Source organism: Chionomys nivalis, chromosome 4 (genome assembly GCF_950005125.1).
Source record: "Chionomys nivalis chromosome 4, mChiNiv1.1, whole genome shotgun sequence".
Lineage (NCBI taxonomy): Eukaryota > Metazoa > Chordata > Mammalia > Rodentia > Cricetidae > Chionomys > Chionomys nivalis.
Window position 1 is genome coordinate 118632639 of NC_080089.1, and position 27175 is coordinate 118659813.

The 27175-nt window shown below is 43.4% G+C and overlaps 1 protein-coding gene across 2 annotated transcripts in view; it reads left to right on the top strand.

Annotated features, from left to right (window-relative positions):
* The first annotated feature begins 11925 nt into the window (after positions 1-11925).
* Topaz1 (testis and ovary specific TOPAZ 1) overlaps positions 11926-27175 on the top strand; it is an 80352-nt gene continuing 65102 nt past the window's right edge. For both annotated transcript variants that reach the window (XM_057768839.1, XM_057768840.1), the window contains exons 1-4: positions 11926-12142; positions 12788-15200; positions 25721-25785; positions 26947-27071. In XM_057768839.1, coding sequence (XP_057624822.1) covers positions 11926-12142; positions 12788-15200; positions 25721-25785; positions 26947-27071 — 2820 coding nt within the window. The remainder of the gene's footprint in view (positions 12143-12787; positions 15201-25720; positions 25786-26946; positions 27072-27175) is intronic.

The following is a 27175-nucleotide window of genomic DNA, read 5'->3' on the forward strand; positions in this document are numbered from 1 at the left end:
ATCTCCCCAGCTCTCAACTTGTTTCTGTTAACTTCCTGATACACTGGTTTTGAGGTACTAGGGACTAAACCCAGGACCTCTCATATGCTAGGCAACTACTTTACCCTGATTTAGGGGAACACGAATAAAGCAGTCCCACACCAGCTCAGAACTGAGTATAATAGAGGGCTCTTTATTTAAGGGGGCAGACTCACAGATCACAGTCCTCTGCACAAGTGGGGTATAAGAACCAAATCCAGCAGCCAGAGAGAGAGAGAGAGAGAGAGAGAGAGAGAGAGAGAGAGAGAGAATGCGAGCACACATGTTTTTGGTACCCAAGGCCATGCCCAACGTGGCCCAGCATCTCAAAGCCCATTGGCTGAGGGAGGTTCCCCAGCACCTCCCCTTTTGTCTAAAAAGGAGAGTTCCAAACCCAATACAAAACTATATACACTAAGAACAGATATCAAGTATAAAAATTAAAATTACAACCAGCATATTAAGCAAGAAACATATACTAAATGTTTCAATAATTATTCTACCCTAAGGAAGCTAAGCCTTGGATTAGAAGTGGTCTGGTTAAATCATGAGAGGAAAATAACTACAACTATCTACTCTTCAATCCCAGTAAGGTTCCAGGAATATAAGGCTGTAAACTGATAAAAGAACATTAGAAGAATTTTATTCATGGTAATAAATCCATGCAATACAGGAAAAATGAACAAATTCATGGAAACTACAAACTATTAAAGCTATACAAGAGGAAATAAACTAGAATTAGAATACCCCAATTTTGTTTTGTTTATTTTGTTGTTTTTTGTTGTTTATTTTGTTGTTTATTTTTGTTGTTTATTTTGTTGTTTTTTCCCTGTGAAGTTCTGTCTGTCCTGGAACTCGCTCTGTAGTTCAGGCTGGCCTTGAACTCAGAGATTTGCCTGCCTCCGCCTCCTGAGTGCTGGGATCAAAGGCATGTGTCACCACTACTGGCCTTAGAATACCCAAATCTTAAAGGGATTTTCCAAAGTGCTTCTTCTGAATAAATTTAAGACCCAGGTAGTTTCATTAACATATTTTATCAAACTTTTAACACAACATCAACAACACCTCCAAATATTAGTTTTACACAAACTCTTCCAGAAAGTAGATGATTAATGTTCCATGAGGCCAGCATTTCCCTAATGCCAGCGTGATCTTCAAAAGGAAGAGCAGGAGCACACATGAGGTTCAGGGCCACCAATGAGCTGAGCCCGTGGCTACGCATCCCCGCATCCCCATAAGAAGGCACCGAAGGGAGTGAAAGAACGGAATTTACAGTGGAGGGGCCATCTGTTAAACTGGGGCACAACTCCTTGTCCACTAAGAAATCACAGCTAAGAAATACAGCAACAGTTTTAAAACAGCTGGAGTTGAATGGGAGTGGGTTGAGGGGTGGGGTTGGGAGGGACGTGAAGCTAAAGTGATGCTGGGCTCAGAGACTATAAGGAGAGCATAGGCTGAAAGATGGGACCCTGTGGAGGTGAGTGCGGTCATCACACATGAACAGTGTCAGAAACACTAGGCCTTGCTTAGCAGAAAGTCCAGTGGTACAGTCTGATTTATAGAAATAGGCAATAAGAGTGTACCCAAGCAGATGCCGAGGACGGAGTTCAGGTGGTAGAGTAGTGCCAGCCTAGCAAGTGTGAGGACCCAGGTTCCACCCTCAGCACCACACAAACCTGGAACAGTGATGCACACATAGAATCCCAGCATTCAGGAGGTGGAGGCAGGAACATCAGAAGTGCAAGGTCTTCCTCAGCTACAAGACCAGCCTGAGCTGCATGACATCTTTCTTTTAAAAAAAATTAAAGTAAGTAAATAAAAAATTGTAGCCAGGTGGTGGTGGTGCACACCATTAATCCCAGCAATTAGGAGGCAGAAGCAGACGAACCTGAGTTTGAGGCTAGCCTGGTTTACAGAGCTAGTTCCAGGACAGTCAAGGCCACACAAAGAAATCCTGTCTCAAAAAAACAAAAAACAAAACAAAACAAAACAAAATTTAAGTGTGTATAGTCAAAAGGGGCTGGGGTAGAGCTCAGTAGTGCCAGGCCTAGCGTGCATGAAGCCCTGGGTTCAGTCAGCAGGGGAAGAAGGATGCAGAGGAGAGCAAAGGAAGGAGGGGAGGAGGGCAGAGTGCATACAGTCCATGAAAGTGCTTTGACATTTACAGCAGGTGCAAAACAGAAGCTGTAATAGTGTTGTTTATGTGTTTCAAAGAAAAGTTCATTGGAAAAAGTGGAGTCTGGTTATCTGGGTTCTACCAATGGGTACCTAAAAACAGGAATTTAACAGATTAGTTAGAATTGAGATATTATCCATCAAAAGCTCTTTGCCATTGGTCTGAAAAAGAATCCCAAGCCCTGAACACTGGTGTGGTGCAATGGTTCACACTGGAGGGCATTTCACCAGGCACATTCCAGAGGGACGAGGACCCAGCCACTAAATCACCCCATTACACTTTGAACTCCAGTGGAGAAGACAAGAGGTAGACTTCCAGCTCGGCCATTTAGCATGTGAATTATGTATGATTTTAGATGAGGTTCTCAGAGAGCCTCGTGTTGGTGTCTAACCACTGGAAAGGGTGTCATAAAATGGATCTACAACCCTATTGATACAGCGGCAGCCATTAACGCTTTGCCGTTGATTAAAGAAAAACTCGTGACTGAATGAGATTACTTTTAGTCTTGTTGCGGAATAATAGACAGCATTATTAATGGGGTGGGGGTGGGGGCTTCCAGGATGCCCAGCAGATCTCTGAACACCTCAATAGTATCACGTCCTGAATACCCCGGGTACTCCCCTACACCCACACACCTATATGCTACAGCTTAATTTCCAAATTAGGCATGGTAAGAGATTAGCCATAACCATTAGTTATAAAACAGGATAATTACCACAGGCTGCAATGAAAGCTATTTAAAATTGTGAATTGTTCATTTCTGGAATTTTCTATTTAAGGGTTAGCCATGGTAACAGAAACAAGAAGGCGAAACTGCAGCTAAGCGTGGACTGTGTTCGTGTAGAGCTTCAAAAAGACTAGCTCTCAGTGACACAAACTTTGCTATTATTGTTTAGCTACATTTTGGTAGGTGTCCACACACCAAGCAGGATCTCTGTAAGATGACATAGGAGATGGCTCTGGTGAGAAGAGGGCTGGATTGTTGTCTTCTCGGCACACCCAACACACACTTGTGAACTTCACCGCTGCGTTTCTCCAGATTTCAATGCTGGGGAATCTGTGGGCATGGCGAGCTTTAGTATGAAGCTCTCAATCGAGGCCGCAAAACAAGCCAAGGACTTGGCTGCGGATGCTCTGCAACTGTAAATCGGCAGAGGCAAGGAAGGCACAAGGAGAGAAGCACCATTTAACCAAAGCAAGGAGCATTTGGTTTGAACTGTGCTGGGGCAATGTGTGTGCATGTCGAGAGCAGTTCGGGCGGGGGTAGAGGTTTCCAGCTTACGCCTAGAGCTCATGGACAAAATTTTTCATCCTACAAAGATCTAAAACTAAGGAGCATTCCTGAACAATCAGCGACATGGAAGGAATAGCCTTTGGCACACTGCCATCTAGTGGCCACAAAGGAGAGCTCACAGCGGAGGAGGGATACGTGAGGATTTAAGTCCTCTCTGAAGAGCAGAGTGCCCGTTTTAAAAGAATCCTAAGCCCACCCTGCCCTTCTTTCCTCGGGCTCCCTGCCCCTCCAGTTTGCCTGGTGATCTATTTTGTTTCCTTTTGTGTTTGTTTTTCTGTTTTGAGTGTCTTTCTTTGCAGGTTTCTGTAGCCGGAAGATCTCGCTCCCAGTGGCTCCAGTGTAAATTCCCCTTACCCCTGGGGAAATGCACTACTTTGTTTTGGGGAGTTTTGGGGTGTTTTTGTTTTTCAGGTGTTTTTGTTTTGTTTTATTTTTTCTTTACCTTTTTCCCTTTTATTTGGAGGGAATGGGAGGAAATGGGAACAGGGAGGTGGGAGGTGGATTTTATTTATTTTTTTTAACTCATTTCCAGGGGATGGGATTTTTTTTTAAATAATGTGTCATGAATAAATAAAGTTGTTTATGAAAAAAAAAGAATCCAACCATTCCTCGTCTCAGAGTAGGACAACAGCATGTCTCCACGCTGGTTGTAAAGATAAAAATGTGTCCTGCGCAAGGTTATGCCTGTATCTTGTGGAGAGCTGAAGCTTATGCCCCATCTCGAAGCTGATGGTAGTTTGTCACGGCAGCATAGGGAAGCCAAGGCAGAAGGACTGACCCTTCGAGGCCAGTCTGGGCTGCACAGTAGACAGACTCTACCTCAAAGCACAAATAATTTAAGAGTTCAAGGCCAGCCTGATCTACGGAGCTAGTTCCAGGACAGGCTCCAAAGCTACAGAGAAATCCTGTCACAAAAAAAAAAAAAAAAAAAAAAAAAAAAAAAAAAAAAAAAAAAAAAACCAAAAACACTCAACCTCTCTCTTCTGGGTGCTCTCCAAAATGAAGGTTACACCAAAGCATAAGCAGGAAAATCCAGATTCCCAGTAAGTGCAGAAGGCAACAAAGCAAGTTTTGTCTATATAGGCGTATATGTGTACACAGGCCAACGTGTGTGTTGGGGGCACATGGGGTGCGATTGTGCACAGGTGCACGTGTGCTGAAGGGCATGTGTGTGCACGCGCATGTGAAGATTAGAGGACAACCTTGGCTGTCGATCCCATCTGCCTTGGGGTCAAGCCCTTGGCTTCTGTTATCTCTCTCAGAGGATCTGCGCAGTCTCGTTCTGGATCTCAGGGAAAGGTACTCTCCAAGGGTCCTTGGGCCTGCAATCTCTGTCCTTGGGGTCTGAGTCTCTCTGCCTGGTAAGTAGGACCTGGGAAGACTGAAAAGCAGCCACCTCATCTCCGAACCGGTGAGCCACAGCCTATCACAACTGCCTTCTATCCCCCCACCCCATGATCCTGCGGGAGAATACTGTACCGTTCTGCACCCACGGGTGCAGGAGAGTACTGTACCGTCCTGCTCCCACGGGTACGGGAGAGTACTGTACCGTCCTGTTCCCACGGGTGCGGGAGAATACTGTACCGTCCCTGCACCCACGGGTGCGGGAGAGTACTGTACCGTCCCTGCACCCACGGGTGCGGGAGAGTACTGTGCCGTCCCTGCACCCACGGGTACGGGAGAGTACTGTGCCGTCCCTGCACCCACGGGTGCGGGAGAGTACTGTACCGTCCCTGCACCCACGGGTGCGGGAGAGTACTGTACCGTCCCTGCACCCACGGGTGCGGGAGAGTACTGTACCGTCCCTGCACCCACGGGTGCGGGAGAGTACTGTACCGTCCCTGCACCCACGGGTGCGGGAGAGTACTGTACCGTCCCTGCACCCACGGGTGCGGGAGAGTACTGTACCGTCCCTGCACCCACGGGTGCGGGAGAGTACTGTACCGTCCCTGCACCCACGGGTGCGGGAGAGTACTGTACCGTCCTGCTCCCACGGGTACGGGAGAGTACTGTACCGTCCTGTTCCCACGGGTGCGGGAGAATACTGTACCGTCCCTGCACCCACGGGTGCGGGAGAGTACTGTACCGTCCTGTTCCCACGAGTACGGGAGAATACTGTACCGTTCTGCACCCACGGGTACGGGAGAGTACTGTACCGTCCTGTTCCCACGGGTGCGGGAGAGTACTGTACCGTCCTGCTCCCACGGGTACGGGAGAGTACTGTACCGTCCTGTTCCCACGGGTGCGGGAGAGTACTGTACCGTCCCTGCACCCACGGGTACGGGAGAATACTGTACCGTTCCTGCACCCACGGGTGCGGGAGAATACTGTACCGTCCCTGCACCCACGGGTGCGGGAGAGTACTGTACCGTCCTGCTCCCACGGGTACGGGAGAGTACTGTACCGTCCTGTTCCCACGGGTGCGGGAGAATACTGTACCGTCCCTGCACCCACGGGTGCGGGAGAGTACTGTACCGTCCTGTTCCCACGGGTGCGGGAGAGTACTGTACCGTCCTGCTCCCACGGGTACGGGAGAGTACTGTACCGTCCTGTTCCCACGGGTGCGGGAGAGTACTGTACCGTCCCTGCACCCACGGGTGCGGGAGAGTACTGTACCGTCCCTGCACCCACGGGTGGAGAGACAAAGGACAGGAAGCCTTTCTCTCCTCAACACCTCGCACCTCTGCTTGTCTTTATTTGTCTTCATTTGTAGCATCGAGTTTGAACTTCTAACGGTATGAAAGTTCTTCATTTCACCAGGGAAACAGCAGGCAGTGGCTTTCCTGAGGCAACGTTGTGGGGAGAAGAAAGCAGAACCCCCCAGGCTTTCTTGTTCTCTCCTCCTAGCCACCCCACACTCCTAGCTGGTCTACCCCTCCACGCAGTCTCCCCAGTGTGAGTTCCCAGCTCCTACAGCCTGCAGCAGAGAGGAGGGCACATCTGTGGAGTGGGAGGTCCCAGGGAGAGTCCAGAAGAAACAATTTGATATCTCCTAAAGGATGCTATATGTAATTCAATCAATAAAAATGAGGCCCTTGGTATCTCACTGCGATCTAGGGCTATCCTCCTATGGTCATAGAACTGAAGCCCCAAAGGAGATTGCGTACAAGCATGTCTATTCTGATCCACATCTCTTTAGATGTGTCTCCACACACTGGGGGAACTGAGTGCCCCTGAAGCCAGCATTGTGTAGAAAACAAATTCCAGCACATTTTTTGTTAGGTATTTATTTGTTTATGTACATAGTGTGGTGTGGTGTGTAGATGTATGTGTGCAGAGACCAAAGGAAAACCATCAGATGCTGTGCTGGTTTGAAAGAGAATGGCCCCCATAGGCTCATGTGCTTGAATGCCTGGTCCCCAGTTGGTAGACCAACGGTGTGTGAGTTCACACATGTGTGTGTACTTAAATGTTGTTTTATTTAGTTTTCAGTCCTAGTCTCATTTTTTTCTGTTGAATTTTAGCCACATTGCTTTCTTGTTCAGGTTTTGCATTGACTTCTATATTTCATTCATCTGTTTATCTGAATTAAAATAACTTTATAGGACCTCAGTATCTCACGGAGGAGTCATGCACTTTTGGGAGTCATACTGCCTGAGTTTTCATATTTCTTGTGTTTCTGTATTGAAACTGTGCATAGTTTTGTGAGGATATATGTTTCATGGGTTCCCTCTCCTACTTATTTTATGAGGTTCTTTTTAGGAGGAGGCTTCTCTTGGATTTATGATCTTCACTACACCTTAGAAGGGAGAAAACTGGCTGTGTTAATAAAAACTACAATTTGGGAACAATTGAGGTATTAAAATGTAATAAAAGCCAACCAAAACATCAGCTGCTTCCTCAATAAGATTAGAAGAAGAGCCAAGATACTTAACAGTTTAGACTGTGATTCTAGAAGTTATTAAAGGTTATAATAATTAAGTTGTAAAAGAAGAAGTCAAGTGTGCTCATTGGCACTTCTGATGGAGCACTTGAGAGGTTGAGGGGAGCATAAAGTCAGGTACGGTCACGCGCATCTATGATCCAACACTTGTAAGGCTGAAGACGGCCTGTGTGTTCAAGGTCAGTTTAGACTTAGAAAGATGCAGTCAGCTGAGCTACATAATGGGAGTGGGTTTCAAAAACAACAAAACAAAAGAGGGAGAAGAACAAGGTTACAAATAGTCAAGGATTTTAAGCCTGTTCCTTGAGGGACAACTTTACTTTAGTAACCTTTACTTTAGTGTCTCTGTGGTAAAGAAATAAGCAATGGATGTAAGTCTGGGAGGTGGCTTGGTGAGTAAAAGTACTCGCTGAGCAAGCGTGAGGACCTGAGTTCAAATCCCCGGACCCACATAAAAGCCGCATACACGCGATATTTGTCATCTCAGTAACCTATACATAGCAACAACAAAAGAGAACCTGTCTCACACTTAGTGGGAAATGAAGACTCACATCCAGACTGTCCTCAACCATATTCAGGTAGAGGCACCTGCATGTTTACATGTGAGTGCATATATACTTAAAGGAAAATGGTTTAATTCTATTAAATTAACATCTCATTTTAAGAACTTTAGTAAACTGTTCATTTGCAAAAGTATGTGTTGATGACATTACTTTAGAAAAACACTATTCTCAGGCAGAAGGATGCAGGGAGGGGAAAAGAAAGATTCTGGATGGTTCCAACCTGTCTGAGTATTAACCAAGAAAATACTTCAGATAACAGCGCAAAGATTGAAGAACTACATCCAGCTGATCCTAGAAGCAGGTGGTGAGCTCTGAGATCCTTCTTACTCCAGCTGTGAAGATTACCTCAGCCAACAAACAAAAGTATGCAAGTCAATCTACAGTAAAGGAGAAGCTGGAAGGCTGGCATTGGAGGACACGGTACTTCTCAGCCGCAGGAGCCTAGTGTCTCTGGGTTTGTACAGTACGTTAGGTACCACTTGAGGCTCCAGTGCCAGCTGGCTCAAGAGGTCTGCTTGAGTACTCCAAGGCAGTTACTTAAGTAGTAACTGAAAAAAAAACCTACAAATGTTTAGTGCCTACAAAAACCACTTTATTTCCAGGATGCGCTGGTTTCTTAATACGTTAGGTAGGCATCTTGCTAGTTTTTGTCAATTTGACACCAGCTAGCATCATCAGAGAAGAAGAATCTCAGTTGAAAAGATGTCTCTTTTGGATACCTATTTGCAGTGGCATTTCAATTGTATTTTAATAAATAAAGATTACCTGAAGATCAGAGAGTAAAACAGCCCCACTGGTCAGCCTTACAGACCAGGCAGTGATGACACACACCTTTAATCCCAGTAGCCACACCAGTTACCAGAGAAACAGGGCAGTGCATGACTTTAATCCCAGCCCTAGAGAGGATTATAAAATGGGAGGAGACAGCTCTCACACACGGTCTCGTTCTGAGATTCCTGGAGGCAGAATAACATTTTTGGACTGAGGTTGAGGTAAAAGCTTTGCTTTTTAGATCTTCAGGTTGAACCCTAATATCTGTCTCTGAGCCTTTATTAATCATGCATCACCTATTGACAATTTTGTAGGGCATTTTCTTGATTGAGGATTGATGTAGGAGGGCTGAGCCCATGAGGAACGGAGCATCCCAGGGCAGATGGTCCCAGGTGATGTAAGGGAGCAGGCTGTGCAAGCCGAGAGAAGTGAGTAAACAGTGTTCCTCCATGGCTTTTGCTTCAGTTCCTGCTTCCAGCTTCCTGCCCTGAGCTCCTGCCCTGATGTCCCTTCATGATAAACTGTAAGTTGTAAGCCAAATAAACCCTTCCCTCCCCAAGTTGCTTTTATTCATGTTCTTTATCAAAACAATATAAAGCAAACTAAGGCGCAGGTAACTCCAACTCAACAAAGACTTAGTTCTCTGAAGCAACAGGGCGCATTGTTATCCCCTTATAAGTCCATCAGACCAAACTTCAGAGGCGTATTACGCTCCACCGGGAGCGGCTGAGGTTTCAGAGAGACAGTTGTTTGGGAAGTCAAAGCAGAACGGAAGAGACTGCAGCTGGTGTTTACAGGCAGGAGGCTGGTGTGGGCTTAGGCTAATTGGCGCGATAACGATGTGAAAAACTTACATCAGCACCAGTGACGTGCACCGAAAACTAATCCTGCGAGCCTTTGTCTCATTTCCACAACTTCTTACCTGCTTTCCACTTCTTACGCCCGTGTGTTCTGGTCTTGTGGTGAGGAAGGGCTGCTTGGCTTGTCAGGAGGTAATGCTTGCGTGCTTCAACTTGTGGAACGTTTCTGTATTTCTCAAAACATCTGAGTCTCATGTTTATGACTCTTGGTATAGCTTGTTCACATCTTCCTAGTATGAGAAACAGGGTGGGGAATGTTGACAGCTTTGATAGGACAGAGGCGGGCGTCACATGACCACCATGCTTTCTCAGCGTGGTGAGTAAGCGTGTAAGTAAGCCTCTAGTTAGGGCTTACTTACAGTGATAGAGGTTTAGTCCATTGTCATCATGGTAGGGAACATGGTGGCATGGAGACATGGTACTGGAGAAGTAGCTGAGACTACATCTGGATCTGTAGGCACCTGGAAGAAAGAGAGAGACTCTGGACATAGTTTTTTGAGACCCCCAAAGCCCATCCCCAGTGACACACTTCTTCCAACAAGGCCACATCTGCTGTAACAACATTACCACACCTCCTGATCCTTCCCAAGTAGTACCACTTTCTGATAACTAAACATTCAAATATATGAGCCTATCGGGGCCACCCTTATTCAGACCACCACCTGGTACAGAGACATAATGCAGACAAAACATCCAGACACAATAATAAAAAGAAAAATGGTGTGTTAATATGCAGAAGGGGACTTCTGAACCCTCCGAATGTAAAGACAAGGGCAACAGAAAGCTTTTCTGGGAGATGCACTGTAGTTTTCCAGGCACACAAGCAAAGAAGTAATTTTAAGAATAAGTGTATAGATAGGCACAAGCAAAGTACATGTGATCTGGGGAATTCCAGGAGTAGCTCAAGGTGGCATAAGTGAAAGCCACGTGTGGTATTAATTTATTTTTAAAGACCTGTCTCACATATAGACGTGAAAATGTGTTAAGGAGCTTATTTCTCTCATCAAGTACATTTTATAACTACTAGTTCACAGCTTAAGAATAAAGAGCAAACACATTTATGGATCAGGATTATTGAAATGGTTATGGAAACAATTTAAGTATAAGTAGAAATTAATTTCTTTGCAATAAGATGGGAAATCGATTAAGCTATTAGAAAGAATGTACATGTGTATAGACTGTTATTTTAAGTTTCTGTCACTTTAGCTGTTTAAAAAGGAAAACAAGCCAGGAAATGGTGGCACACACCTTTAAACTAGCACTTGGGAGGCAGAGGCAGGCAGATATCTATGAGTTTGAGGCCAGTCTGGTCTACAGAGTAAGTTCCAGGACAGCCTGGCCTAGAAACAAGAAAGCTCAATGCACCAGCAACAATTGGAAGTGTGCCTGTTTTGCATAGTTTTCCACTGAAGGACAGTAAAGACACCAGGGCAGTAAGATAATAACCAACTAAACAATCACAGACAGGCACGTTAGACAGGATCCAAAAAAGCACACAAGGAGTTTAAACTCTGTTCTAATCTTTAAGTGAAGGAAGTTCATGAAGGGTCAGGGTGGGAGGTGCCAGCGTCCTCCTTCAATGGAGAGGCAAGGCCTGGCAAGCTGTTCGGGTTTGGCTGAACTGGGCAGGGATGGAGACATCAATAAAATTTAGAAGCGTGATGTTGTAGGTCAAAGTCTGCGGGCCAGAGAGACAGTAACGGCAAAGGGAGGGGAGGAGAAGTGACAAACACTGAAAATAGAACCGATTAGATTTGGCAAATTTATGTGCGAGGGATCCAGGAGAGCATTTAGAAGTTTCTCTCCACAAACAGAAGAGAAGCGATTTTTTAGAGAAATAAATGGTATTTTGCACGTCTGAAGCTGGGGTGGGGGGCTGGGCTACCTGTATGGAAGTGAAGGTATTAGGAAGAAAGCGACAGTGGGCTCCCGGGAGACTAAGGGAGTAGTTAGAGGCCATTTAGGTAGACTATGGTTAGGTTAGTCGGGGTGCCTGGAAGAAGGCGCCCAGGTACCTCCGGACGTTCAGGTCTGGAGGAAGGAGAGAGGGAGGACCACCGGGATGACATCCACAGACCCGCCTGTGCAATGAGGCCCTGTCACCTCCAGCTGCAGCGAGGATCCTCGACGGAGCATGTGGCCAGGCGGACCGCGAGGCACCGAGCCGGTTGCCTCCAGCCGAGCCCAGCCTGCTCCACTTCCGCTTCCTGCCGAGTCGGTAGGCGGTGCGGTGCGGTGCAGTGCGCAGCCAGGCCAGGCCCAGGGCGGGCAGTGGGCTGTGTCCCGCGGTGGAAGCAGCGGTCGCAGACCTGGGGGCCTTCTAGGCTCCCGAGAGGGGCTGGACGAGCGGCGGTGGGCAAATGCGGCCACCAACGCCGCCCTCGGGCCCCACCACAGCCCCAGGGCGCGAAGGCGATGCCCGAGGCCTGAGGAAGCGAAGCCTCCTGCTGACGCCAGAGCCGGGCGAGGTGGGAGGCTGCAGCCTTGAGGCCAGGGGGCGCGAGGAGGAGAGCAGGCAGAAGAGGAGAGTGGTGGCCCAGGCTCCTGGGAGAGAGGAGACAGAAGGTGACAAGTTGGGTGAGACATCCGCCGCCTGGAAGGCAGCGAGCGGAGGGGCCGGGGACCCGGTGGGCCTTCCTTGTAGTGGAGCAACGAAGGAGGTGGAGCTCCCTTTTCACCCCAGAAGACACAGTAAGAGAACTGGGGGCCACAGCTCAGCTGCCCTCCGTCTTTGTTTACCGCTAGCCTTTAGTTGATTTTGTGTGGGCGCTACCAGTGCGCGGGATGGATGAGAGGCGGGGTGGGAAGGATTTTCCTATAAAAGTTTATGTTCATTTAGGAGACCGTCATTATAATGGCTGTAGAAGGAATTAGTACCAGTGGTTTAACTTAACTAGGGTAAAATGATGTTATAAAGGTTTTTCTGCCGTTTTAGAATTTATAGAGGTTTAGTTGTAGTTCTTAAAGATGGCCACAGTGATGCACACCCATAATCCTGAAGATGGGAGGCTGAAGCAGGAGAATCTCAAATTTGGGGTCAGCCTGGGCCAAAACCTGTTTGATTTTTTTTAAAAATATTGAATATTAAAATCAATTGTGTTTCTAAACAGCTCTTCAGGGAAATACAAATGGATGGCTTCACAGGTTTTCTGTTAACTGGTGTTGCTTTTTATCTGCCCGGTATAAAATGTCTTCTGGTATGTTTTTCTGTTTTTTGATCAGCCAAAGAGAAAGGAAAAGTTACTGAAGCCCCAAGTGATGATCCACAGCCAGGGACTGACCTGGTAAGAAAGGTGCCATTAACCAGTTCGGAGTCTTTACAAACAGTGGAGTGCAGTGAATTTCAGACTATGGCTTTCTTACAGTCTTTGGCTAAGGAAGATTTGGTAGACGATATTAAAAGAAGGATTCGAATTAAGAAATGTAAAAGTTTAGAAAATCCACCTCTCAAAATAACTAAGGACGAGGCATTACAAAATATTAAGGTTGAATTCCAAGATGAACTGTACAAGAATACTCCGAAATATTCTTGTAACAGCTTGTCACCTGGAGTAGAAAAAAGTTGCAGTTTCGAATCACCTGATCACAGTTTCCTCCATTCTGAGGGTTTTGATAATGAAAACGACTTTGAGCATGAACCTCAAGGTGTATGGGTGCACATAGCAGAGAACTCTTCGAAGTTAAAGAAAGAAAACCTTAGGCATCCTGCAGAGAAGAATGATAAGCTGTCAAAAATGGAAGGAAATGTAATAGCCAGTAAGTTACTGCTTGAAGAAAGTCGTTTATACCAAAATAAAAACAATGGCTTGATTTCTTGCCTTCAAAGTGAAAAAACCAAATATTCGGTAGAGGAGAACAGCGCTGGGAGAAAACACAGAAAAAAGATGAAACTGTCTGAAAAAGAAGAAAAAGTTATTGATCTTAATTTCTCTAATGTGTATAACAATTCAGAGTTGGTGTTACAAGAAAACCAAATGGGTGTGGAAGGGAAAGAAACAGAGGCCTTAGAGCCTAAAAAGAGTTTCCTAAAAGCTTTGAGAAAAATAAGCCATAATACGCTCTCTCCAGTGGACCATTTATGTCTCCCAGAAGCAGTAGAGAAAACAAGCACCAGACATCAAGTAAATGCTGTGTTTCAGAAAGCCCTTGAATCACGTTTGAAAGAGGATATAAAAAATACTTCAGAGTTCTTAGGATGCAAAAGTATGGATCCAGAAGAATATTTTAAATCGGTGATAAGCTCTTCGGCAAGATCAGCTAGTGATAGTCACCGTATGGGGAAAAGATCTCCATGGGGAGATTTGAGAAATGAAACTGAAGAGCCAAAGGTAAGCTGTCGCAGAATTATACCAATGACTGGTAAAAGAACTTGGCCTTTTTATTCTTGTGCCAGAATAACAGCCCAGTGTTGGAAAAAGACTTCCCTGTCAGGTTTAAATTTCTCACTTCCAGGATCTCTGGAAAATGGTAGGCAACATGAGTCTATCATACACCAAACAAATCAAAGTCGCTTAATTGACTCCAAGCTGTTACAGCAACCCTTAACAGAAAGAACCATTGAGTCCTCAAGTAAAGAAATGTATGATTCTGATTTAAACTGTTTGTCTTCAGTTTCTTCAGTAGAACCTACTTTGATGGTTATAAAGGAAGCTGTACCCAATGATAAAAAGATAGAGGAACCCAGAAATGGGACAGAGGTAGTTTCTAATGCTACTGAAGACACCCAGCTAACTAATGTAACTCAAAGCTTAACAGGAAATAAGAAAAAGAGAGGGAATTTATCAAAACTTAATTTGACAATGGCATCCCAAGAGAGTCAAGAAGCAAATAACATTGCAAACAAAACTATTCATCGAAAAGCTTGCATTACTAAGCAAACACTTGTGGCTCCAGATTTGGTTAAAATATTAAACACGGGACGGCTGGCTAATTTTAAAATCCCTTTACTAAAGAACAAGACAGGAAAAAGAAAAGAAGTGAATGCCAGGTCATGTGAGAGAGATGCTTACAGTCCCCTAGAGCTACTAGACAGTTTGTCTGGAGTAGAAGCAAAGCAAAGCAGAAATAAGGAAAATATCTGCGCAGCAACTTCAGGACCTCAGTCTTTGAATATACCTAAGAGTGTGACTCCAGGGCAAGCTATTTCTCACTCATTCTACAATAAGAATTCCTGCACTTCTCCAAGCTTTGCAAAGAAATGTTATGATAATAAAGCGTATAATCATATCTCTGAACCTGGCAATATTATTTCTAATAAGGAGACTATGTCTCTTAAAATTGAAAATAATACTTTTTCTTGTGATCTTGGGTTTATTGAGCAAAGTTCATTCTGTTCTAAGGAACAAGAAGCATTTGTGCCAATTCCTTCTGAAGTAAGTGGTAGAAAAATGACTAAAAGCATTTCAGAACTCAAATTGGGGTTTCCAGATATTCTTAAAGCATATGAAGATGATGTCCTCTTAATTGATGTAATTCAAGATGACCCGGAGCTCTTCGGAATCTCCAGTGAAGGGGAACTCTCATTTGCTTCAGAAGTCTCCAAGATAAGCCAGGAGCCCAGTGTACCTGAAGAGCACCCACCAGCAGACTTTAAGCACATGCAGCTTCCAGGGAAAAAAGAAGCAGGTGATTTGAGGTATGCATATTCAAGAATGCCTTTGGTTCAAATGATTGTTGGAGGTCCAAAGCTCCTTTTTAAATATTTATTAAACACGGTGTATTACTGCTGATACCTAAAACTGTCGTTATGCTGAAGTAAAGGATGTATGTTTCTTGAAACATACAGAGCAGATTAGTTAGTTTGTTTGTTTGTTTGTTTGTTTGTTTTGTTTTGTTTTGTTTGGATTTTCGAGACAGGGTTTCTCCGTAGCTTTTGGAACCTGTCCTGGAACTAGCTCTTGTAGACCAGGCTGGCCTCAAATTCACAAAGATCTGCCTGCCTCTGCCTCCCGAGTGCTGGGATTAAAGGCATGCGCCACCACCGCCCGGCTAGCAGATTAGTTTTTAAATCGAAGATTATTTATTAAGTGACTTCATCGGTTGAGTTTATTTTCATGTTCTTCATTAAACATGTAGCTAAGCTCGTTTGAACCAATTTACTAATGAATTAGCCCATTTTCTGTGGATTTCTTGTTAGATATTATAAAAATCATTTTTCAGGGCACAGAAAAGCCTTGAAATTTATTTGAAACCAGACTTGGAAGTGGAATTAAAAGCTATACTAGTTTGCAGAGGAAAGTGTTTTACACCTGACTTTTAAGATACTTGTTTTAAGCCATCATTGCCCTGGTAGGACTAGTTTACCTGAAGCAGTTCTACTGTGCTGTAACCTTTGTGCTTGGGAACATGGCCTGTTCTGGTTGGTACCAAAGTTATGTAATATCACATTTGACTACATTTTTATAATCCTTTAAGCTCTGGTTTGTATTTGTATGCAACATTGGTTAGTTCAGCCCTCATCACCCAGTTACTTCTCAGTGATTAGGTCCACCTGGGGATCAGCCCTTTAAAACACAAGTATTTTGTTTTTTGTATTTTGAGACAGGGTTTCTCTGTGTAGCTCTGGATGTCCTGGCCAGCCTCCAATTCACAGAGCTCTATAGCACAATTAATAAAAATTCAGAGACAGAAATTGGGGTTCAACCTGAAGGTCAGAAAAGCAAAACAGCCAGTCACTGACTTTTACCTCGACCTCAGTCTAAAATGGCAATCCTGCCTCCAGGAATCTCAGAGTGAGACTGTGTCTGAGAGCTGTCTCCTCCCATCTTACAATCCTCTCTAGGACTGGGATTCAGGGCATGCACCACCACCGCCCCATTTCTATGGCAGACTAGTATGGCTACTGGGTTTAAAAGTGTGTGTCACCACTGTCTGGTCTGTAAGGCTGATCAGTGGGGCTGTTTTACTCTCTGATCTTCAGGCAAGCTTTATTTATTAAAATACAAATGAAATATCACCTGTCTCTGTAAAGGTGTGCGCCACCACTGCCTGGCTCACACAGCCCTTACAAGTGGCACTTCACAGTCCTCATAACAGGGCTCAGTAAGATGCAGTTATTGGGGGGCCTTTGGAAAACCTGCTATTTCATGATTTTATTTCATTTGAAGAATAAAAGGGAAAATTAAATCCTACATTTTAGAATAACATCTTGAGGTTGCAGAGATGGCTTAGCAGTTAAGAGCATTCGCTGCTCCTCTGCAGGGCCCAGGTGTGAGTCGCAGCCCTCTATAGCTCCAGTTCCAGGACACCCAACATCCTCTCTGAGCCTCTGTGCCAGACATGCACATAGTATACAGACGTACATGTAGGCAGACATGTACATAGTATACAGACGTACATGTAGGCAGACATGCACATAGTATACAGACATGCATGTAGGCATACATGCACATAGTATACATACATGCATGTAGGCAGAACACCCATACACAGAAAAGAGCAAGCATCTTTGATGTCTCAGAGATAGAAAAATATTGTGAACTAACGTGCAGGACATGTTATTTGTACATTTGATTTGTGGGAGTGGTGCTCGGGGGAAGCTGTACATTCTATCACTGAGGCATACCCCAGCCCTCAAGATTTTCTCAGGTAACTTTTCTGATTTCTTTGGACTTGATTTGCCTTCAGATAAAAAGCACTAGTTATACTTTACCAATTCTTTGCCTTTCATATCTGCTCCTAGAATTTCAGTTTTAAATAAGCACATTTTTCTTCAGTAGTTTAATAATTTCATTTTTGTTTTACACTCAACATAGGAGTGCTAAACTAAACCTTAAAAGAGAAAGAGAAGCCACCATGGCCAGAGGATCTGCCAGGGGTTGCACAGAAGGTTGAGTCTAGAACTGAACAGTGCTTAAACCATGACTGCAGCTTTCGGCTCTGCCCCTTTTCCTCTCAGTTACTAATTCACCTACTTCTTTTTCCTGCTGTGAGAGTCAGACTCTGAACTGCCTCTTACAGGTAAACAAGTACAAGCCTGAGCTATCTAGTTATTGGGGTAGTTAGTATTCTCAGACCTTGTTGGTGTGTTTGATAAGGTGATAAGGTGCTTATTTTTGGTAGTCTCCACAGTGAAGAATAGCCATATTGAAATCCAAAGCATTAGAAGCTCATGAGAATTCTTCAAGGCCTGCATTAATGAACTTGCAAATATATAGTAATTAAAATTGGTAAAACATTTGAACTCACTTAAAAATAATTGGAAATGTTTTGAGGATATTTGTAACAGTACAGGATGGTTAGTCTGTCCTAGGACATCTGTTATATGCTACATTATTAGTTGAATGGTGCCCTAAGATGGGAATTCAAGACTGACATCTGGAGGAATTCCTGTGTTGCTAGGGATGGAGGGAGCCAGAAGTGGCTGAAACGAAGCTCAAAACACTGAGTAACCGGAAAGTAGGATTTAGAAGAGGATGAACGTCATCCTGAAAAAGTACAACTATTGATCCTTATAAATCTTGGGTTGTTTTAGGTTTGGTAGGAGAAGAGAAAGGTGGGTCTGAGCCTGGCTGTGTGGGAAGCGTGACAGCTGTGCTCAGGCACTCGGAGCGGGCAGCTAGAGAGCCCGCGTATTTTTAATTGATTTTTATTGAGCTCTACATTTTTCTCTGCTCCCCTCCCTTCCTCTCCTCTCCCCTTCAACCCCTCTCCCATGGTCCCCATGTTCCCAATTTACTCAGGAGATCTTGTCTTCTTCTACTTCCCATGTACATTAGACCCATGTATGTCTCTCTTAGGGTCCTCATTGTTGTCTAGGTTCTCTGGGATTGTGATTTGTAGGCTGTTTTTTTTTCTTTATGTTTAAAAACCACCTATGAGTGAGTACATGTGATAATTGTCTTTCTATATCTGGGTTACCTCACTCAAAATGATGTTTTCTAGCTCAGTCCGTTTTCCTGCAAATTTCAAGATGTCATTATTTTTTTCTGCTGTGTAGTACTCCATTGTGTAAATGTACCACATTTTCCTTGTCCATTCTTCAGTCAAGGGGCATTTAGATGGTTTCCAGGTTCTGGCTGTGACAAACAATGCTGCTATAAACATGGTTGAGCACATGTCCTTTTGGCACAGTTGAGCATCCTTTGGATATATACCCAAAAGTGGTATTGCTGGGTCTTGAGGAAGGTTGTTTCCTAATTTTCTAAGAAATCACCATACTAATATCCAAAGGGGCTGTACCAGCTTGCATTCCCACCAGCAATACAGTAGTGTTCCCTTTACCCCACAATCTCTCCAGCATAAGTTGTCATCAGTGTTTTTGATCTTGGCCATTCTTATAGGTGTAAGATGGAATCTCAGAGTTGTTTTGATTTGCATTTCTCTGATGACAAAGGATGCTGAGCATTTTCTTAAGTGTCTTTCAGCCATTTTAGATTCCTCTGTTGAGAGTTCTCTGTTTAGGTATGTACTCCATTTTTTATTGGATTATTTATTCTTTTGATGACCAATTTCTCGAGTTCTTTGTATACTTTGGAGATCAGACCTCTGTCTGATATGGGGTGAAGCCCTGCATATTTGCAGAGCACTTTGTGCTACTTCAGTTATGACGCCGCTTGGTGAGAGAGTAGCTCATCTCTCAATCCTGCTTCACAAACACTGGCTTCAAGAGAGTAGGAAATACCCATGTTTTATCTTTGGAAACCCGGTACCTCATATAGTGAGGGAAAGAAAGGAGCTTAAGCTGTGATCTTGAGAGTCTGGGAAGATGGCTCAGTGGGTGAGAGTGCTTGCTTGCAGCACAAGGATGAGGATCTAGTTGGGATCCCTGGCCTCTACCTGGAAAAAGCTAGGAAGCAGGCACCTGTAGCCACAGTACAGGTGGTTGAAGACGGGAGAATCTCTGGACTTACTAACCAGCCAACCTAGCCAAAAAACAGTGACTAGTGAGACCCAGGTCCAGTGAGCGCTCTCAAGAGAATAAAGCAGAGAGTGGCGAGACCACAATGCCTGACACCCTCTTCTGGCTTGACATGTGCATGCATAGGTGCACGTGCACATGTGTGCTCACACGCACACACACCCCAAATAATAGTCTTTCAGTTTTTACATGAGAATATTGCAGGCTATTTCTGAACAACTTACTTTGATTTATACGTTATGGGGTGTGTGTGTGCGTGTGTGTAAATGGAACCAGTGAATCTTTTCTAAGACAAACTGATAACTGAAGAATGCTGGGAAACAAGGTTTAGTGAGTAGATGGTGTGACATTGAGACATGAAAGTGTGAGCTCTAGAGTACAGAATTAATGCTGTTACTGCGCAGTGATCAGTTCAGACCTCTTTACCACAGGAGTTAATCCATAAGGTGTCATAGTACAGCATGGGAGATATCTAGGACCACACCTAGAAAATAAAAACCTATGGACGTAGAGATGTCTCGGAAGTTAAGAGCCCTTGTTGATCTTCCAGATGACTTAGGTTTGGTTCCCAGCACCCACACACACCAGTTCACAACTGCTTGTAGCTCTAGCTCACGGGTCCACTGCCTTCTGGGCTCTGTAGACAGCTGCACACACAGGCCCAACGTGTGTACAGACATAAAGTGATTTTCAAAAGCAAAACAAAGCGTGTCACTTTATGTGGTGTTCAAATTATATCATCCCATCCGATTCTCCAAGAGATCAGTCTTTGAGAGCAAAGGGTCCCCACCACCAGATTCGTGTTGTGGTTGGGGAGTTGGATTGGGTTTTATTTTAGTTGTTTTTGAGGAAAGGTGTCACTATGTAGCCTTGGCTGTCCTGGAACTGTTGTGTTCCAGGCTGGCCTCCAACTCATAGAGATCTGTCTGCCTGCACCACCAGATTTGACAGAAAAGGGCAGGAGTGGGGAGGTTGGGGAGGAGGTAAAGACTTTCACAAAAAATAAAGGTCATTCTCTTTCCATTCGTTGTATTTTGTATGCCTTTGCCTGTTTTTCTCCTTCCTACTTCGTACCTGTTTTGTTCTTGCTGCAACGCTGCATGAAATTATAAAAACTGCTGCTTAGTATCTGTCTGTGATAGGTGCATAGTTTAGTGGAACAGGTCTACCTTTGAAATTCTCCCTATTTTTGAGCTAGGCATGGTGTCACGTGTATTTAATCCCAGCACTCAGGAGTCAGAAGCAGGTGGATCTCTATGAGTTCAAGGCCAGCCTGGTCTACATAGTGAGTTCCAGGACAGCCAGAGCCACATAGTGAGACCCTGTCTCAAAAGAAAGAGAGAGATAAATCCTTATTTTTAATAGTTGAACTAAAGCTAATTATTTTCCAATGAGCATGATTTCTAAATGTCAGCTGAGAGCTGAACTTAAGACTTCAGTGATCCACACCAGAGTCTGTGCCCCCCACAGAGTAGCATTCCAGAAGAGGGCACGCTGGGTCCCTCTGGCTTTTATTCTATTAGTCTATGAATTACTATACAATATTTATTTTTAATCATTTTTCTTCAAATTAGTAGGTGAGATAGCATGAAATATTGTGATTTTTTTCACTGTTTTTCAGGTCACACAAATTATTTGCTGTCTTTGCTGCAGTAAACAGTAGTATACTTTAGTGGCGATTCACTGTATCAGAAGACCTAGCACTGCTCAGTATGGCACCAAGCTAGGGATGGTCTAGCCCAGTGCTACTTCTCTGCTCACGCTCATTATTCTCTGTAGGACATTTGCTCTGGTTTATCGGTGGCAGTCCAATCCAGGATAAAATGTGAACACATGAGTAAATGATTCTTACCATCTGTTTGAGAGTGGCCAGGGATACATAGTGAGACCTACCGACCAGTCTGGCCTCAGACTTCTGCCACCTGCCTCTGTGACCTGCGGGCTAGTTTTCAAGGTGTGAGCCCCCATGCCTAACCACACCTTCCGCTTTCATTGGACAATAGCTTTAAACTTGGTTTTGCTTGTAATTATCCTAAAACAGCCATCTTCAAACTTTTTTTTTTTTTTGCCAGTTACCGACTGTAATGTTTCACATTACAGCCCAGTGCATATAAGTTTGTGGTGTTTTTCTTACTACAAGGGATACAGTTTCATATTTTGTATTTTATTTTAATTCTTAGCTGGGCAGTGGTGGCACACACCTATAATCTGGAGTACAGAGGCAGATGGATCTCTTAAGTTCTAGACCAGTCTGGCCTACATAGCAAGTTCTAAGACCACTTAGGGATACATTGTGAGACATTGTCTTTAAAAAAAAAAAATCTATATGGGAATTATTCCAGTTGAGTAGCACTATGGTAGAGGATGAATTTCTGTAGTTCTTCAGAGTAGCCTCTACTCTCTCTCCCCTTCCCCTTATGCCCGTCATGTTTTCTTCCTCCACCGGAGCAGAACTAAAATTTTCACTTCACACATCAAATGGTCATGTTTTTATCTCATTAGCATCACAACCATACTGTGCTGAGGACTAAACTTATTGCTCTCCACATGCCAGAGAAGCACTGTACCTCCGAGCTACATTCCCAGCCCCAACTTAGTGCCCTCCACATGCCAGAGAAGCACTCTACCTCCGAGCTACATTCCCAGCCCCAACCTTATTTTTTTTTTTTCAATTTAGGTGAATTCAACCTCTGTGTGTCTTGAGCTCCAACTGCTTTTAAGAATGCCTTGTCTTGTTCCTGATTTTAGTGGAATCACTTTGAGTTTCTCTTCATTTAATTTGATGTTAGCTATCAGCTTTCTGTATATTGCATTTATTATATTTAGATATGATCCTTGTATCCCTAATCTCTCCAAGGCCTTTATCATAAAGGAGTGTTGAATTTTGTCAAATGCTTTTTCTGCATCTAATGAAATGATCATATGTTTTTTTTTTCTTTCAGATTATTTATAATATGATTACACTGATAGATCTTTGTATGTTGAACCAGCCCTGCATCTCTGGGATGAAGCCTACTTGATCATAATGGATGGTTTTTGATATGTTCTTGGATTCGGTTTGCCAGTATTTTATTGAGAAGTTTTGCATAGATGTTCATGAGTGAGATTCTCTGTAATTCTCTTTCTTGGTTGTGTGGTTTTGGTATCAGGGTAACTGTAGCTTCATGAAAAGCGTTTGGCAGTGACTCTTCTGTTTCTTTTATGTGAAACACATTAAGGATTATAGGTATTAGCTCTTCTTGGAAGTTCTGGTAGAAGTCTACACTACAGCCATCCGGCCCTGGGTTTTTTTTTTTTTTTGGTTGGGAGGTTTTTGATGACAGCTTCTATGTCCTCATGACTTATGGGTCTATTTAAATTGTTCACCTGGTCTTGATTTAATTTTGGTATATGGTATTTATCTAAAAAATAACCATTTCTTTTACATTTTTCAATTTTGTGGAGTAAAACCTTTTGTAGTAAGACCTAATGATTCTCTGAATTTCCTCAGTGTCTGTTGTTATGTCCCCCTTTTCATTTCTGATCTTGTTAATTTGAGTGTTCTCTCTCCGCCTTTTGATTAGTTTGTATAGGGGTTTGCCAATCTTGTTGATTTCCTTAAAGAACCAGCTCTTTGTTTCATTGATTCTTTGGATTGTTTTCTGCGTTTTATTTTGTTCATTTCAGCCCGCAGTTTGATTATTTCCAGTCTTCTACTCCTCCTGGGTGAGTCTGCTTCTTCTTTTTTTTTTAGAGCTTTCAGCTGTGCTGTCAAGTCTCTAATGTGAGCTTTCTCTGTTTTCTTTATGTGGGCACTTAGTGCTATGAACTTTCCTCTTAGCACTGCTTTCATAGTGTCCCATAGGCTTGGTTATGTGGTGTCTTCATTTTTATTGAATTCAAGGAAGACTTTACTTCGTCCTTGATCCAGGGGTGGTTCAAGTAGTTGACTGTTCAGTTTCCATGAGTTTGTAGGTTTTCTGGGGGTGGTATTGTTGTTGAATTCTAACTTTACTCCATGGTGAGCCAATAAGACACAGTGGATTACTCCAATTCTTTTGTATCTTTGGATGTTTGCTTTGTTACCAAGAATGTGATCAGTTTTAGAGAAGGTTCCATGAGGTGCTGAGAAGAAGGTGTATTCTTTTCTGTTTGGGTGGAATGTTCTATAGATGTCTGTTAAGTCCATTTGATTCACTACATCTGTTAGTTCTCTTATTTCTCTGTTACGTTTCTGTCTGTTTGACCTGTCCATTGGTGAGAGAGGAGTGTTAAAATCTCTTACTATTAGTGTGTGGGGTTTGATGTGTGATTTGAGTTCTAGTAATGTTTCTTTTACATATGTGGGTGCTTTTATATTAGGGGCATGGATATTCAAAATTGAGACTTCATCTTGATGAATTGTTCCTGTTATGAGTATAAAGTGTCCTTTTCCACATCTTCTGATTGATTTTAGTTTGAAATCAATTTTGTTAGATATTAGGATAGCCACACCCACTTGTTTCTTAGGTCCATTTGATTAGAAAACCTTTTTCCAATCCTTTACTCTGAGATAGTGTCTGTCTTTGAGGTTGAAGTGTATTTTTTGTAAACAGCAGAATGCTGGATCCTGTTTTCGTATCCATTCTCTTAACCTGTGCCTTTTTATAGGTGAATTGAGTCCATTAATATTAAGTGATATTAATGACCAGTGGTTGTTAACTCCAGTTATTTTTTGGTGGTAGTGTTTGTGTGTTTCCCTTCTTTGAGTTGTGTTGGTGGAGGGTTATCAGATGTCTGTGCTATTGTGGGTGTTGTTGGTTTCCTTGGGTTGAGGTTTTCCTTCTAGTACTTTCTGTAAGGCTGGGTTTAGGATACGTATTGTTTAAATCTGTTTTTGTCATGGGATATCTTGTTTTCTCCATTGATGGTGAAAGAAAGCTTTGCTGGGTATAGTAGTATGGGCTTGTATCCATGGTCTCTTAGTGTCTGCAGCACATCTATCCAGGACCTTCTGCTTTCATGGTTTCCATAGAGAAGTCAGGTGTAATTCTGATGGGTTTACCTTTATATGTTACTTGACCTTTTTCCTTTTCAGCTCTTAATATTCTTTCTTTGTTCTGTATGTTTTGTGTTTTGATTATTATAATGCAAGGGGATTATTTTTTTGATCCAGTCTGTTGGTGTTCTGTAAGCTTCTTGTATCTTTATAGGTATATCCTTCTTTAGTTTGGGAAAGTTTTCTTCTATAATTTTGTTGAATATATTTTTTGTGCCTTTGAGCTGGAATTCTTCTCCTTCTTCTACCCCTATTAGTCTCAGGTTTGGTCTTTTCATGGTGTCCCAGATTTCCTGGATGTTTTGTGTTAAGAATTTGTTGGAATTAATGTTTTCTTTGATCAATGAGTCTATTTCCTCTATAGTATCTTCAGCCCCTGAGATTCTTCTATCTCTTATATTCTGTTGGTTATACTTGTCTCTGTAGTTCCTGTTCATTTACTCAGATTTTCCATATCCAGCCATCCCTCAGTTTGTGCTTTCTTTATTACCTCCATTTTGGTCTTCAAGCCTTGAACTGTTTCCTTTACCTGTTTGATTGCTTTTTCTTGGTTTTCTTGGGTATCTTTGAGGAATTTATTAATTTCTTCTAACTTTTGTTTGTCTTCTCTTCCATTTCTTTAAGGGAGTTAGTTTTTCATTTCCTGTTTAAGGTTTTCAATCATTTTCATAAGATTACGTTTAAAGTCTATTCTTCTACTTCTTCTGAATTAGGATGTTCATGTCTTCCTGCTGCGTGTTCTCTGGATTCTAGTGTTACCATGTTGCTTTTCAGAATGTTGGAGGAATTTTTGCATTGGCGCCTGCCCATCTCTTCCATCAAATGAGGCCAGCAGAGTCTTGGCATCTTGGTCCAATCTTTGGTGTGGCTGACTGTGTGCTTGGGAGTTTTTCTTGGTCTGCCCTCTCTTAGGTCCCCTCAGCACTGGAGAAGGCTCTCAGATCCCCTCTGCCCTGAAGCAGGCTATGTTGGGAGATCCAAGGACCTTGCAGATGAAAAGGCAGGCTTGGGGGTCAGGATGGAATGGGGTAAAGAAAGCCCAGCAACAGGAAACACACCCAGCTGGATGGCCAGAAAAGCTTAGGGAATTGGAGGGGGCCTGGATTCAGTCCTCTGGGACTGTCCCAGAGAGTGGCACTTCAGGCTGTCCAGCCGTGTGGCCACTTACTCACCTCTCCGGATCCCCTCAGCCCACAGGAGCAAATGTTACACCATGCTTTCTTGATTGAGTAATTCTGTTGGAACCTGGTACAACGTTTGAGTTTTGTTTGCTTTGTAGTAAAGAAATTGCCTTGCTGGACCCTGGATTGCAGAAACTGGAGATCTGTCCCTCCTTATCATCAGGTAAAATTTGATGCTTGAAGAGTATTTGGTATTATACTATCTGTATGTCTCTATTCAGGCCTACTCAGTGACTTCATTAAAATGAAAACTTCTTAACATGACACAGAGTTTGTCAGTTTTCTTCCATTTTAGCTGATGAGTTGGCAGATCATATTTTGAGATAGTCTCCATTTAATTATTCAGTGTTATGCATTCTCTACAAAAGATAGGTAGTTGACCTCTGGAGTCTTCCAGACTTCTTTGAAATTGAAATAAATGTTTTAACTTTATCAGATCCTAAATTGGTCATTAAAAACTAACAGCTAATCATAATTGTAGATGCCTGAGTCACAACAATGTTAACTTCTGTTTGACTTTTGAGTTTTTTTTTTTTTTTTTTTTTTTTTTTGGTTTTTTTCGAGACAGGGTTTCTCTGTGGCTTTGGAGCCTGTCCTGGAACTAGCTCTTGTAGACCAGGCTGGTCTCGAACTCACAGAGATCCGCCTGCCTCTGCCTCCCGAGTGCTGGGATTAAAGGCGTGCGCCATCACCGCCCGGCTTGACTTTTGAGTTTTAAAAGTATTTTTAGGGCCAGTAATATGGCTGCCAGACCTGGCCTTGTAAGTTGTCCTCTGGTTTCTGCAGTGACCGTGAGTGTGTGTTCATGAAGTGAAATGTAAATATGGCTGGGTGTGGCGCACACTTCAATCTCAGCACTCAGGAAGCAGAAGCAAGTGGATTTGTGTGAGTTTGAGGCCAGCCTGGTTTTTATCGTAAGTTCCAGGACAGCCGCAGTTACATACAGAAAGCCTGTCTCAAAAATAAATAAATAAAGGTCAGTCAGGGTAGAGTTTGTTTATGTGTGACAGGGTCTCACTATGTAGTCCTGGCTGACCTGGAACTCTGCCTGTTCCTGCCTTCAAGTGCTAAGATTAAAGGCATGTGCCAGTAAAAATATTTTTAAATGTCTGGGACATAAGAAAGGTTCTTAAATATCACGCTGTCAATTCATTTTCTCCCTTACAATGCAGTTATTTTGGTAATGAGTAGGGAGCTACATAATTTGCTGAAGTTCTAATTTGGTGCTTGTCACGTTAGAACTTGAATGCTTCTGAATTCTGGGGTTTATGGCACCGTTTATGGTTGTTTAAAATTTGTGTGGTTGGATGTTGTTTCTCTTCAGCAAAGGAGCCGCAGCATGACCCTAAAGGTGCAGCCATCTCCCTGGAAGCCACTGAGGAAACTGTTGTAAGTGAAAACCTGGGAGACCTCAGTGAACAAGCGAGAGCTTCTGACTCAGATGCAAAGGTACCAGAGAAGTTTTGTGTTTGCCTGTGTCGTGTTCATAGGTACATAGATGGCTAACACAGAAAGGTACCAGAGCTTTTGTGTTTGCCTGTGTCATGTCCGTA